Raw genomic sequence first — 15,912 nt, 5'->3', positions numbered from 1 at the left:
CCTTAAATTATAGGGAAAAATGTAAATGATATTTACTTTAAATAAAACAAGCAGAGTTTGGTCCTCTAACTTGTTTATTTAAAACTTTGAAGAATGCATTGAATATGTTTTTTGTTTCGAATATTGTTGAATATTTGTTTGTTTCATTGTTCTTCCATAAATATGTATTTATTTCAGATAAAATTATTGTGGGCAGTTATATGGGATTTCTTAGAATCTATCATCCCCATCCTATAAAACCTGGACATGTTATGCAAGCTGAAGATATGCTCTTGGAAGTACAGTTATGTGAGCCAATATTACAAGTGGAAGTAGGAAAATTTGTTTCGTAAGTAAACTGTTGTTGCTTCTGAGAAAGCTAATTGGATAGATATAAACTAATCTATCTTACTGATATGACCAATTTGTTTCCCTAAAGCCGTGAATCTGGCATATGTGCCACAGGTGGCACACAGAACCCTCTCTGCAGGCACGCCAGCCGTCAACCCAGCCCAGCTCTACCATGTATGCGCGTGCACCTCCCACTGGCCAGCTAGTCTTCGGGCCTCTACTGTGCATGCATGGGGGGGCGGGCCTTCCAAATCTGTGCAGGTTCTGGCCCTCCCCCCCAAGTGTGCCCTATCTACTCCATTTCTGCCGCCTGCACCAATCTGGAAGCCAAAACGAGGCATGAGGCGCTGTGTGAGCCTGTTTTGGGTCTGGAAACCTCCTGCACCAACGTTTAAGCCAAAACGTGGCATCGGGGATGCATGCACCGAGGTGCTCGCATTGCATTTTGGGAATTGGAGTACGTGCGCATGCATTCGCGCATTCACACACACATTTTGGGCATTCGGCACCAAATAGGTTAACCATCATGCCCCTAAAGTATATTTTATGAAATGTTTGGGATTGTAAAGTAGTAATCAAGATACAGGCTTTGGATGCTTACAGTTCTTGGATAATCCTAAAGCTCGTGTATTAGGTTTCTTAATATAGCTCTAGGACAGACATGTCAAACACATGGTCTGGGGGCTAAATATAGCCCGTGATAGGCTGCAGAATTGGCTCTTGGTGACGTCCCAGAGATGGTGAGTGACCGGCCCCTGCCGGCCCGACCACTCCCACCCAGTCAGCCCCGACAACCAGGCCACGCCCCTCCATCACTCCAAGGGCAAACAAACTCCTGATACAGCCTGCGACAGAATCGAGTTTAATAAACCTGCTCTAGGAGAATAGAAAAAAGTCTATCTAAAAGATTGCAAGTACAACAGATGAGATGGAAGGAAGGAAGAAGTCTTACTTTCCTTCAAGAAAGTTGGGGGTAAAAATCCAGATCTTCATAGATCATTTAAACAATAGCAAAACTTTGTTGCAGAGGGCAATCACTGCTGTAGACAAGGCATGTTTCCAGGGTTCCAACAGCTGTCTTTATTTAATTTAAGGAATTCCGAGTGTACCAATTCTGCGGGATTTAATTGGCTCTGTGGCTGTTATGAGATACAGGTAATTCCTCAAGTAATCAAACTCGGTACACATAGGGTTTTGTAGAGAAAAATCAGCGCTTTGAATTGTCCCTGGAAGTAATGCAACTTGTGAAGCAGAGATTGTACATTTCATATGAAGGTGTGCCCATTACTGCTCATTCCTCTACATTATGGAACAAATGAAGCTTCTGGGTATTTTCAAGCACAGCCTATGTAGAGTACAAGGTGACTAAGGCATAAGTGCCTGTCTGAAGGTTCCTCTGATGTAGGAGAGGGTGCAGCTGTTTTATCAGATGGAGCTTAAAGGCCTTCACAGCCAGAACTCCCATTTGCTCTTCAGGCAGGAGCTGCAAATCCAAAACTCTTAGATTCTCTTGAAGGGGAAAGGGCATCAAATATGAAATATCCCTAGATCTGGGTGGCCAAACCACCCACAACCATTCACTCTTCGTGGATTGAGGTGGATATGGTTCTTTCTCATCCAAACCCAAATAGCTTCCAAGCACTTAGGACAGAACCTTGACAGACTCACTTGGCTGACTTGGAATCAAAAGATATAATTTGTTATCATCAGTATACTAATAAGACCTAATTCCAAACTGGCAGATGACCTGATCCAGTGGTTTCATGTAGATATTGAAAAGGAGAGAGAATAGTCCTGAGGCACCAGAGATGGGTTCCTATCGGTTTGGCCTGGGCCAGCCAAACCAAGAGTGGTATGCTGGCCTGGGTCTCTTGAACCAGCAATGACCCAGGCTGACCATGCCCCAAAACGGTTCTCAGTTGCCACTACCGTTGCCAGCATGTTTTTTTGGCTGGAAAAGGGGGAAGAGAGAAACAGTCTTGTTGCCAAGGTACGCAACAGGAGAGGGAAAGAATTCCAACTTCATCCTCCTGGTGCAGCGCAAGGCTTTGGGTGAAGGTAGGAAGGAGGTTGAGCAGCAGGTTGAGTGAGGGGAGGGCAGCAGCAGCGGTTGTTTCTCCCTGCTCCTCCTCAGAATGTATTCAAAGGCCTTTTCAAAGTGAAAAAGATGGCAGAAAAACAAAGCGGAGGGGAGGGGAGGGACAGAGCGCCCCATGCATGTGTGCCTCTTGGGCTTTGTCTGTATGCCTCTAAAGTTAAAAAAAAGCATGGGGAGAAAAAAAGGCGATCTGTCAGGGCAAGCCAAGCAACTGCTGCTCTGGGAGGATGTGCACCATTTGGTGGCTTTTGCTTCCATTAAAGCCCACATCTTGGGAAAGAGAACAGGGGAAAGTCTCGAGCCCTTCATGCTCCGCAAGCGAAATGGCAAGTTCGTAGTGGGAGGGGGAAATAAGAGAGCATGACTGCAACAAGAGGGGAGGAAAAGAGGAAGGGGCAGTTGTGATGTTGGCTCTGTCCTCTATCAGGCTTGCTCATGTGCATACTCACACACGGGGGGAGGGGAAGAGAAAGATGAGAATCAGAGAGATGGAGAAAGAGAATGAGAGAGAGACAGAGAGGGAGAGAGATGAGAGAGAGAGAAAGAGATGAGAGACAGAGGGAGAAAGAGAGATGGAGAAAGAGAGAGATGGGCGAGAGAAAGAGAGAGGTGAGAAACAGAGAGTGGGATCTTCCCAACAAGGGAGATTCTCCCTTCTCCTGGAGCCCATGACAAAGGAAAAGCCCTGGCAGCCGTAGTGGGCGAGGAGGGGTGTGTGCTGGGGCTGTTGCTATTGCCTTACCTCTTCTTCACCACTTCCCTTCCACAAACTGGCTCACTTGTCTCTTTAAAGCGCGCCTCTTTGTCACCACTTATGCTCCCCCTGAAAGGAGCCTGTCCTTGGTAGAAAATGTTTGTGGCCGGCTCCTCTCAAGGGGAGGACAAAGCAATTGGGAAAGGATTGGAGTGTGTGTGTATGTGTGTGTATGTGTGCGCGGAAGGGGGAAATAAGGTGAGGAGGAAGAATGGAGGCTTCTCGCCTCACTCTCGTCTCCCAGATGGCTTTTGATTCTCGGATGGGATTCTAATGTCTGTCCGGGACTGACGAGCCCAGGAGCAGCACTCCCGCGAAGCCCATCTGGGCAGAGAGACGCAGAGCATCCCAACACAGTAATCTCTGCTGGAAAAGCTCTGGGAGGCGAGAACGAGCCGAGATGCCTCCGTTTCTCCGCTTTACCTTATCCCCCCACACACACCAATCCTTTCCCAATTGCTTTGTCCCTCTCCAACCCTTGAGACAAAGAGGCACAATTTAAAGAGAAGGGCGAGCCATTTTGAGGGAGGGAAGCGGTGAATAAGAGGTGATGGCAACAATCCTGGCACACAGCCCTCCTTCCCCGCCATGGCTGCTAGGGCTTCTCCTTTGTCATGGGTTACAGGAGGAGGAGGGGACCCGTTTCCCCCCTTGGCAAGCTCTGCCTGAAAGCCATCAGAAAGGCGAGAGCGAGGCAAGACTCCGCAGGGGAGAAGGAGAAAAAGAGGCGGGTGGGAGGGAAAGAGAAAGAGAGAATCAGAGAAATAAAGAGAGGGAGGGACGGAAAGAGGGAGGAGGGAGCGAAAGAGAGATAAAGAGAAGAACGGGGAAGAGAAGAAGGAAGGGAAAGAAGGGAAAAAAAGGGAAGAGAAAGAGAAAAAGGGGAGGAAGGGAAAGAGAGGGGGAAGAGAAAGAGGGGACATGGAAAGAGAGAAAGGGAGAGAGGTGGGAAAGTGAGGGAAAGAAACTGGGAGGGGGAGGAGAGGGAGGGAAAGAGAAATGATAATACAAATGTTTTTTATTGTTGCTAAATGTAATATTTCAAAAGCAGAAAAAAGGAGGCATGAAAGTGCATTTATCACATTTTTCTTAGAACAATTAGCTGAACCCTGCCTTATTTATCATTATTTTAAGTAGTAAAACTTAATTATTCTCCATGGCATACTGTGGGAGGGGCCACTGGTGGGCTATCATCAGTGCTGATTGGTCCATAGACTGAGTGGAAAAGTGTTGCAGCCACGCCTCTACTCCTTCTTCCCCAGTTTCCTCTCAGTCTATGGTCCAATTAGGCTGATATTTTCAATTGTCTATTTTAGGAAAGTTAGTTCTACATTTAATTTGATTAATTGGCTTTTCAAAATATTTAAATTTGTCTTGAGGATCCAGGCAAGAGAGAGGCCGTCTAGCGTAGCTGCCTCACAAGGCGCTGGAGCGCCAGTCCAGTGATTAGATTTGGCTCCCAGCCACGTGGAGCCCAGCATTTAAAAATGAGTGCGGCTGGCTACAGAGATCGGAGAGAAGAAAGAACCAGTTGCAGAGGCTCGCGCAGCTATGGCCTGTCCATCGGGAAATGCTGCTTGTCTTTTGAGTGAGCTTGTCAGGCGTTGAGAAAGCCGGGCAGCCATTTTGTAGCCAAAGCGAGTGAAGACGACAGGTGGCATTTTGTTGGCACGCCACAAGGCTATAACAGCTATGAACTTCCACAGCAGATCCAAACTCTACGGCGGCACTTCTAGTGCTGCAAATCGCGGCGCATGGTTGCTTCTAAGGAAGACTCTGAACTACTGAGTGACTCTTCGCCCTCAGTTTACAGGTAACAGTGAGTAGAGAGCATGGTCCACAAGATGGCGGCCGCCAGGACTAATGCTCTAGAGTAGCAGTTCTCAACCTTCCTAATGCCGTGACCCTTTAATACAGTTCCTCATGTTGTGGTGACCCCAACCATAAAATTATTTTCATTGCTACTCTATAATGTAATTTTGCTACTGTTATGAATCGTAAATATCTGATATGCAGGATATATTTTATTGTTATAAATTGAACATAATTAAAGCATAGTGATTAATCACAAAAACAATATGTAATTATAACCCATTAAAAATGAAAATGCCCATGTCGCCAAGCAAAACCAGTAATAATAATTTTAAAAATATCTTCGTCCAAAGAACTCATAATTAGAGGGATCAAGAGTTTTTTCTATGATTGCTCAGTGGCTGCCAGGGAGTTAGCTGGGGGTAAAAAGCCCCGCTCGTGCAACCAAGTAGCATTAATAACCTGGTATCTTCCCAATAGGAAAAACAGTGATTGGTGCAGTAAATATAGAGTGTCCCATCTTGCTTCCCTGTAGATGCACAGCCCCCCAAAAAGGAAAGAGACATGTACAAACCAGGACTACAGATTTGGCTTCTTCCTCCACCCCACTACACACACTTTCTCTTGCTTAGAGTGATGCTCAATTCCACCTCGTGTGGCTTTATCCTGCTTCAGCTCTTTTCTAAGCCAATCATAGGTTGTATCCAACGCTCCGTCATGCCAAAACCCCGCCCCTTGGCTCTGATGGGCTTGGAACCCAATAATCGTGTGCAATGAGAAGCTCCAAATCTGACCTCATTCCAATTTACACAAACTTTTTAAAAGGGCCAGAAGTGCAACTGAGATTTCACCCTCCCTCTCCACACACACATATAGACTCTCTATTTTTTTACATTTGTGTTTCTCCTCCTCCTTCCCTGCATGTGTGCTTGTGGGTGTATTTGTGGGTGTGTGCCTGCGCATGCGCGTGTGTGTGTGAGATAGTGTGACACAGCTTTAGAGTCTAAAGATTTAAGAGTTCCGATGGGCTTAGCCCTGTGAAAAGGTCGTTCGACCCCCCAAAGGGGTTGCGACCCACAGGTTGAGAACTGCTGCTCTAGAGGGTGAGTTGGACACTACAGGAGTTCAAGGGGTGGAGGAAGGGTCAGTTAGACTGACCACCAGGGCCAAGACCAGCAGGGTTACTGCTGCCCAGCGCCCGTCCAGGGCTGCGCTCCATGATGAACAATGCAGGCTGAGGGCCCTCGAAAAACAAATGGCTCAGGCAGAACGTCTGAGGGAGGTCCATAAAGATAGTGGATCCAGGTCTCTATGAAGGGCATCTAGTCCTGATTCCTCCCCAGCCTTATCCCCTGCTAGGGGCATTAGAAGGCCTAGATTTGACATATCTCCCTTGGTGTCACCCAGGGCCATTAGGGATGTTATGGGAGATTCCCTTGAGGGCACATCCCGGGATTTCCTTATCCCCAGGACTATCTTGGCTCCTCAGGCTTCGGAGCCACCTGTGGTAGATGACCCTTATGATGATTTTGAGGCGCTAGAGCACCTTCCACCAGTCTACAAAAAATAATTGCCTCAGCCATTTCCCAGGGAATAGCTTCTGGCCTGAAACAGCAAGGGAAATGGACACATTCCGACACAGGGCCTCCCGCAGAGGGTCAGGCAGTGGGGATTGCAGGCCAGGGTCTCCCTGGCCAGAGAGGGTTCAGTAACAGGTGAAGAGCCACATCGCGGCTTAGAATTGTCAGAGGACATGGAGTCTGGGAAGCCAGACACACCAGCCTTCACTGGTCTCTTTCCTCCCTCGCTCTTCAAGCCACTTTTAATTAAGGCCAAGGCCACCACCAAGCTGGGCGGGAGTTCTACGGCTACTTCTACAGACAATCGCAAGGACCTGACTCAAGCCATGTTTTCCAAGTCTACCTTGGATAAAGAGGAGGTTCCTGCCACTCCTTTATTCCTGGAAGTTGTTCAAAATCAACTTCAGCAGCTTTCCCGAACCTGGGAGACAACAATCAACGATTTTATAATTTAGAGCAGGGGTTCTCACATGCTCTTCAGGTCCCAACGGTCGATGCTCCAGTCACGGCTTTGACCACTTCTTCAGCTGTAGTCTCAGGGGATGTTGCGGACAAGGCCGAAGATAAAAAGGCAGAACTCATCTTACGTAAAGTCTTTCAGGCATCTGCATGGGCCATAAAATCGACAGTGGCTGCTTCCTTTTTTAACCGGACCATTCTGTTATGGTTGCAGCAATTACAAGATTGCATTCCCCCTGAGGATGCTTGTATGTTAAAAGACATTAGCAAGGTCATAGCGACCACTCAGTTCTCGGCGGATGCGACCCTTGATTCTGTCAAGAATGCCTCCCAGACCCTGTCAGCCTCAGTAGCCTCCAGACGTCTCTTGTGTGTCAGAAACTGGCAGGCAGACAATAAGCTCAAATGCATCTGGCATCTGCCCCATATTCGGGAGGGTCTCTTTGGTGAGTCCTTAGACCCAATCATTGTTGAAAACAAGGATAAAAAGAAGGTGCTTCCCACCACAACTAAGTCCCAGGAGAACTGGTCAACTCCGTATCACAGGTGACCCTCCTTTCATTCCAGCGAACCTGAGTACCACCAGAAGATTTTTCCCCCCTAGAACTGACTGTATTCAGATCAGGCCATCCTTTCCAGATAGGAACAAATTTCAGGGCCAGTCTAAAGGGCCATTTTGTGGGCAAGGCGGTTGCCCCTTCTGCAAAGGGAAGTGAATCAAATCCAACTTCCCATAAGCAGCTGCCTGTTTCACTTTGCATCACAATGGGAATGCATTATGATGGACGCTTGGGTCCTCACCACAGTACAACAGGAGCTCAGATTAGAATTTCTCTCCTCCCCTCCAAATCTCTTCAGGTCATTCCCTCTCTATCGGAACCCGAAAAGTGAAAACTCATGAAGCTTGCAATCCAACACTTGATGGAGATTCAAGTAATAGAGCCAGTGATGCCTGAGGAGCAGGGGTTAGGGTTTTACTCAAATTTCTTTCTCGTTCCGAAAAGTTTGGGGAGGTGGGAGCGGTCCTTGATCAGAAGCATCTCAACTGATACGTCATCTACAGACAATTCAAGATGGCCTCCCTTAAATCCATCTTACAAGGGGTCAGAAAGGGGGACTATCTTGTGTCAGTAGACCTCACAGAAGCGTACTTGCACATCCCAGTACTACCACCCCACTGTAAGTACCTCAGGTTTGTTCAGGAAAGGTCCCATTATCAATACCTGGCACTGCCTTTTGGGTTGGCATCAGCCCTGAGGTCATTCACAAAAGTCCTAGAAGCACTGGCAGCTTACCTACGTTCCATCCCGGTAAGACTCCAATGCTACCTGGACGACATCCTGGTGCAGGCCCAGTCCCACAACCAAGCAATTCATGACCTTCATCTTACCATTCGGACATTACAAAAAGTGGGGTTTTCAGTCAATTTCCCAAAGAGTCATCTCATGCCCACTATGAGGATTTTGCACCTGGGAGCAATTTTAGACTCGGGCGCGGGGTTGGTTTTCTTATCTCCTAGCTGGTCCAATCTCCAGAAATTAATTCGTTAATTGTACTCTAGGTAGGTTGTACCCATAATAGATCTTTCATGTCTATTAGGCACGATGATCTAGTGCATTGGGATAGTGCCCTGGGCGCGTCTTCACCCCAGAACATTGCAGTCGGCCCTAATCCCATATCAATGATATACGATGAGCAATTCACTCTTGGCCATTCCAGTGTCTCCTCAGGTCCACCTATCTTTTCGGTGGTGGCTCTCCACATCATTCTCCAGGAGATCGGAATTCAGAGAGCCAATGAGAGTAACTGTAACCACAGACACGAGCCTTTTCGGCTGGGTGGCACTGATGCAGTTGAAACTGGCACAGGGTCATTGAATTGCGACAGACCTGCACCACTATATAAACTGGCTCGAACTGAAAGCAGCTCGCCTGGCACTTCGCCATTTTCAACCGGACTTAGAACAAAGACACGTGCTACTCTTCACCGACAACATCACCACCAAGGCACATATAAATTGGCAGGACGGCACACACTCGAGGGCCTTGTGGACAGAGGCACACAGACTCATCTTATGGGTGGAGAGACACTTAGCCTCAATTATAGCAGACCATATCTTGGGGACTGCCAGTCATCAAGCAGATTGACTCAGTCAGGCTGCCGTGGACCACAGGGAATGGCAGCTCCATCCAGACCTGTTTCATCGCATTTGTCACCGATTCGGAACCCCAGAGATGGATCTGTTCGCGACCCTGGCGAATGCACAGCTCCCTCAATTCCTCTCTAGATACCTGACCAAAGGGGCAGAGGGCACGGACGCACTGTGCTGCAGATGACCAAATGGACTCCTTCATGCCTCCCCCCCCTTTCCCCTATCTACCATCAGGAAGATACAGTCAGAGGGGTGGAGGTAATTCTGATAGTGCCAAACTGGCCCAGGAGACTGTGGTATGCGGACTTAGTGGAGATGTCTGTGTCCCCACCGTGGAGAATTCACCGGGAGGAGGTCTGTCTATGCCGGGGGTCTTGATAAATCCGGAGCCTCAGTGGTTCCATCTGACTGCCTGGCATTTGAATGGAGCCTTCTGAGAGACACAAAATTCTCTGCTAGAGTTATCTCAACCTTAGAGGCATCCAGATGGCCGCCGACCACGAGGATCTATAATTCCACATGGTCGGCATTCGTCAAGTGGTGCCGCTCGGCATCTATAATATTGTCTGAAGCCTCGACACTACAAGTCCTGGAATTCTTACAGGACGGGTTAGACAGGGGCCTTGCTCACAATACATTACACCGTCAGACAGCAGCTCTTTCAATTATACTTCCCGGGGGTGGGGGTCATGCTCCCCTATCACACCTAACACTCATTGAAATATTTCTTAAGGGAGCAGCAAACCTGTGCCCTCCAACCATACATCGTTTCCCGACATGGGACTTGCCAGTGGTCCTTCAGGCGCTTACAGGCCCTCCATTTGAACCAATATGCACAGTCTCTCTCCAGCTCCTTAACAATGAAGGTTGCGTTCCTGATTACCATAACATCGGCCAGGCGCATCTCAGAGCTAGGGGCTCTTTCTTCTCGAGAAGACTTGTGCGTTTCCCACTAGGACAGGGTAATCCATCCTTCCTTCCGAAGGTAAATACTTCCTTCACAGAGCTCAGGAACTGGTCTTACTCAACTTCTGGCTGGCTGCATCTCGTGAAAGACAATGTCTGTGGCACAGGCTAGACGTTTGTAGAGTGTTGCGAATTTACCTGAGATGAACAGCCCACGTTTGCAGATCAGAGGCATTGCTGGTGTCCTTTCAACCAGCTATGCTGGAGCTAGAGTCACACCTATCACTATAGGATGATGGTTAAGGAGAACCATCTCCTTAGCATATGAGACAAAGGGTCGCTCTCCGCCTCAGGGTATTACGGTCCACTCTACAAGGAGTGTGGCCACCATGGTGGTTTGGGCGACGAGCACCATTTGAGGACATATGTAGGATGGCCACGTGGGCCTCCCCTACACTGTTTATTAGGCATTACTGCCTAGAGGCTTATGCATCAGCAGAAGCGTCCTTCGGGCGCAGAGTGTTGCAGCAGGCCACCTCAGCCACTACAGAGTCATAGGCTTTCCCTCCCCTGTGGACAGTAGCTTGGGTACATCCCACCAGTGGCTCCTCCTGCAGTATGTCATGGAGAACAAATGTTGTTACTTCCCTGAATGTCGCTTCTTATGACATCTGTGGTAGGGGCCATTTTCCGCCCTAGTTAATTGTAGCGGACTAGTGTGGGAGGGGGTGGCCTTGTGATCTCTTTTTTAGATCATACTCATGCTACTCGACTTGATCTCGAGGAAACTGAGGTAGGAAGGGTAGAGGCGTGGTTGCAACACTTTTCCACTCAGTCTATGGACCAATCAACACTGATGATAGTCCACTAGTGGTCCTTCTCGCAGATGTCATGAGAAGTGACGTTCAGGTAAGTACCAATGTTCATTCAGGTTAAATTGCCATGTTGATGCTTAATAAGCAATAAATAAGTGGTTTTTGGGTTGCAATTTGGGCACTCGGTGCCAAAAAGATTGCCACCAACCCTCTGGTCCAGCAGAAGATCCTTACAGAATCATAGAATAGCAGAGTTAGAAGGAACCTTGGAGGCCATCTAGAAACCTTGTATTGTCTGGATTATTTTGGTGCCTCTAACAGAGAAGAAAATTGTGGAAAGGGGAAGGAGTTTACTAGGACAAGGCTGCCATACAGAGGATGGCAGAGGTAGTCCTTGACTTATGACCACAATTGAGCCCAACATTTTGGTTGCTAAGCAAGAGTGTTGTTAAGTGAGTATCGCTACATTTTACTCAATCCATGACATCTGGTTGTAACAGTCATATGCACGCTAGGGAAAAACATCTGAAGGCATGTGTAATATTCTAATGTACAGAAGTTATAGTTAAATGTGTGGCAGAAACTGGATTCTGGGTGTGTTTTTCTAAATGCAGTGAGGTTGAATGTGTATAGTTTTAGAAGAGCTGTGTGTGTGTATGTGTGGGGGTGTATATACATATAGAGCAATGATGACTAACCTTTTTTGCCATTTATTTGTTTTATTTATTTTATTAAATTTATAGACCGCCCCCTCTCCCCGAAGGGACTCGGGGCGGTGTACAGACACCACATTAAAACCTAGTATAAAATAGATACACTTAAAAACCAATTAAACAATAAGGCTGTACAGGGTAATAAAAGTTAAAAATTAGCTTAAAACAACCCCAAAAATTTAAAAGTACAGAATTGAGGGATTAGATCGGGATTAGGCCAGGCCCGCTAAACTAAACAGGTGGGTCTTGAGCATCTTCCGGAAGGAGCGGAGATCAGTGGTTGTTCTGATGTCACGGGGGAGGTCATTCCAGAGGGTCGGGCCCATCACAGAGAAGGCCCTACTCCTAGGCATCGCCCGCTGGCACTGCCTCGTGGACGGCACCCGGAGGAGCCCCTCCCTGTGAGAGCGGATCGGTCGAAGGGATGTATGGGGCAGGATACGATCCCGCAAGTACCTTGGTCCTGTGCCATGGAGCGCTTTAAAGATGATAACCAGTACCTTGAAATGCACCCGAAAAGCCACAGGTAGCCAGTGTAGCCCGCGCAGGAGAGGTGTTACATGGGAGTACCTAGAGACTCCTGCAACAACCCGCGCGGCCACATTCTGAACTAGCTGCAGCCTTTGAGTGCATCTCAGGGGGAGCCCCATGTAGAGAGCATTACAGTAGTCCAGCCGAGACGTCACAAGTGCAAGGGTGACTGTGCGGAGGGCATCCCGGTCCAATAGGGGACGCAATTGGCGCACCAGGCGAACCTGGTAAAACGCCCCCCTTGCCACAGCCGTCACATGGTCGTCCATTGACAGCCGGGCATCTAGGAGGACGCCCAAATTGCGCTTCCCGATCCATGGGGGCTAGCTGTTCGCCCCCAATGGCCAGTGCTGGACATAGCTGGTTGAACCGGGGTGCCTGTAACCACAGCCACTCCGTCTTGGACGGGTTGAGCCTGAGTCTGTTACCTCCCATCCAGATCCGCACGGCTTCCAGGCACCGGGACATCACTTCGACGGCATCGTGTGCCAAAAGCAGGGGGAGTGCAGGGGGGGGTTGTGCTCACACATGCTGTCCTCCCACACAGGCGCAGCCCCCCCCCGCGCATGCATGTGCAACTCCCTGCCATCCCCCCTGCTTTTGCTGCACAATGGTACGGTGGACCTGTATTTCGCCCTCACCAGGCTCCAGAGGCTTTCTAAGAGCCTGGGAAGAGTGAAAATGGTCTCCCCCGCCCACCCCACAGGCCCTTTGGAGGCCAGAAACCGATCATTTTCCAACTTCCGGGTTGCCCGTAGCCCCGTTTTTCCCCTTCCGGAGGCTTCAGCGTGCACTGGAGCTGACAGGGCAATGCCTCGCATACCCTAAGAAATGGCTCCACATGCCACAGGTTCACCATCACGGTCATAGAATATGTATGTATGTGTATGTATGTATGTATGTATGTATGTATGTATGTGTATGTGTATATGTATGTATATGTATGTGTGTATACAAATGCACATATACATATACATACATACATACATACATACATACATACATACATATATTCATATTCGTAGATTTTTACGGGTGTAGGTATACTGGTCTTGTATTCGGGTCTTTTCCATGTAAGATTGAGATTGTCTTGGCAACATTTCGGCAAGGTCTCACTCGCCATCTTTAGGCTGCTGTTTTCGGCTTCGTGTTTGTGTGAGTAAAGTTTTTGTGTTTGTGTGAAACGGGTTTAGATAATTCTCCAAAATTATCATCAGTTGCAGCTAACCATGTTTTCAATAACCTTTTCCCCAAAAGGAAGTTTGGAGACTGGTCAGTAATTATTGAAAACTGTTAGCTTGAGGGACAACCTCCCACAATCCTAATTAAATTGATTTTTAATACCTATCTCATTATTTAATGATGCTATCTCTGTCTCACTTGCTGCATAAGATGTTTGTTATGGTGATAAAGTAAAGGGAAAAAATGCATTGGAGTTGGGCAGCTGATAAATTCAGCTAAATAAAGATTCATCGTATTCTAATGGTTATTGGAATGCTGTAGAGATGCCTGGCTTTGTGGATTATCCCTCTCTGTCCATGCATCCATCCATCCATCCATCCATCCATCCATCCATCCATCCATCCATCCCATCTATGAAATTTGACTATCTCTAGAAACTGGAATCTATTAAACAGATTGTATTTTGAACTTTAGACATGTTCAAAGTACATACAAAATTAGTCAGACTTGGAAGATTGAAATTAGCTCAACAGGTAGACCAAATCAGGAATCAACTCCACAGAAAGGCTAAAACTAATTTGTTTTGATAGTTTTTATATTGATAGGGTCTTGCAAGTTCAATTATGCTGTATCTCTTGCCTTTCTTATAACCATATGAATTAAGGAGATGTCTGTGAATTTGGGAACTTTAAGCTGCCACATAGTGTTTGTTTGGATTTAAGATAGGTTTGATATGTATACATCAGTATACAGCTATTTAAAAAAATAGTTGAAGTATTAAGTACAAAAAAGTTTGTATGTTACATGCTGTTAGTATTTAGTATTATTTATTGGTCTTTTAGATTACTGATATTGAAGAAGTGTTTTTTAAACACATTTCATCTTTGTCCTTTCTGCTAGTGGCACAGAATTGCTTCATCTGGCTGTACTGCATTGCAAAAAATTATGTGTCTATGCTGTCTCAGGTAAAAATAAATCAAATCAACTTATTTCCCCTATTTTCCCCTTATGAAATCTAGCATTTTTCCTACAGATTTAATGATACTAAATCTATTTCATATTATTGAAAAAAAGATACTCTTTTGGAAAGCAGCGGCTTGCCTTACACCTCTCACACAGCACCCACTTCATCTGCCCTTTTTCGGATGGTTCCAGGCGGCCAAAATTGCCGTGCTGCCACCCCAAAATTCTGTTACCGCAATCTCTGCCACCTGGAACTGTCCGAGAAGGAGCAGGTGAAGCGGGCACTTCAGAAATCCTGGTGGATGGAAAGGAGACATTTTGCTTTTGGGGCTGCCACACAGCTCGGCTCCTGGGAGGGCTTAGGCAGTGGTGGCGGCTCCTCACATTGCTGGGGAATGAAGTCATCGTGGCCATTGTCTCCGCTGAGCTGCCCGCCGAGTCTCTGAGGCACCTTTCGCTTGCAGGAGGAGGGCAAGGGTGGCATATACGAAAGCCTCTGAGTAACTGGGAAAGAAAGCTGCACTTGGAACCTGCTGAAAACTGCTGCCTGAAAAGCGTAGCTTTCTTTCCCAGTTACTCAGACGCTTTTGTATACCCTGCCCTCCTCCTCCTGAAAATGTGAGGTGCCTCAGAGACGCTAGATTTCTCAGGACGCTAGATTGAGAAGTTAAAAACCTGGAATGGGGTACAAGGCTTTGGCTCATGAGATCACTGTGCTGCCACCCAAAAATGCTGTTACCATGATCTCTGCAGAGCCCACTTCACCTGCCCCTTCTCAGGCAGTTCCAGGTGGCAGAGATTGCCGTAACAGCGTTTTCAGGTGACAGCAAAGCCATCTCAGAAGCTTGACTGTGACCCATTCCAGGTTTTAACTTTGCAATCCAGCGTCCTGAGAAAAACCTTTGTGGAGAGGAGACTGTTCTTCTTCTCTTCCTCCATCACCACCCCCAACCTGCCCAGATCTGTGATGCAGCAAAGAGATATGGTAGCTGGGTGTAATAGCAGCAATAGCAATAGCAGCAATAGCAATAAGCACTGCATGACAGATCCGGGAGGATTGGGGGGGTGGAGAAAGGGAAGAGGAATGATCTTACCACCATGAAGGCTTTTCTCAGGATGCTACATCTCCACTTTCTCTCCAGAAAAAGCTATTGGCCTTGTCAGGATCTAGGCTAGTGGAAGAAGTGTGGGATGGAAAGGAAATTTTAGAATGCGGGAGTGCTTGGTCGGGAGTCTCCCTGGAGCCTGACACTTGTTTTTTGTCCCAAAACTAAGGAAGTTGGGTTGCGAATAGGGCTGTGAACAAGCCCAGTTGTTCAAGGAGGTAGCCCTGCCGGGTCGTTGTCTTTGGGCTTCTTTTGCTGCTCAGGCGCCATCACGAGGAACCATTAATCCAAATGGAAGGAATCCGCACCCCTCCTCGCCCAATGGGCAGTTCCCGGTCGAGTGCAGCGGTGGCTGTTCAGCAGCCCCTGCATGTCTTTCTCTCCTCGCTGAAGAGAAGAAGCGAGCTTACTGCCGCTCCTTGGACCGTGAGAGGGGTAGAGAAAAGCGGATTTGAGATTGTTAAAAGCTTTACCTTTTAGGAAGATCAAGCTCCCACACATCGCGTTTTTG

General features: G+C 47.5%; 1 protein-coding gene across 1 annotated transcript in view; it reads left to right on the top strand.

Moving 5' to 3' along the window:
* The window catches only part of BBS9 (Bardet-Biedl syndrome 9), a 377,930-nt gene that overhangs the window by 3,902 nt on the left and 358,116 nt on the right, over positions 1–15,912 (top strand). The window contains exons 3-4 of the mRNA XM_081970652.1: positions 178–328; positions 14,233–14,297. Coding sequence (XP_081826778.1) covers positions 178–328; positions 14,233–14,297 — 216 coding nt within the window. The remainder of the gene's footprint in view (positions 1–177; positions 329–14,232; positions 14,298–15,912) is intronic.

The sequence above is a fragment of the Natrix helvetica genome (genome assembly GCF_964273705.1).
Source record: "Natrix helvetica genome assembly, chromosome: Z".
NCBI classification, from domain to species: Eukaryota; Metazoa; Chordata; class Lepidosauria; order Squamata; family Natricidae; genus Natrix; species Natrix helvetica.
This window is presented reverse-complemented; position numbering and strand designations above follow the sequence as displayed.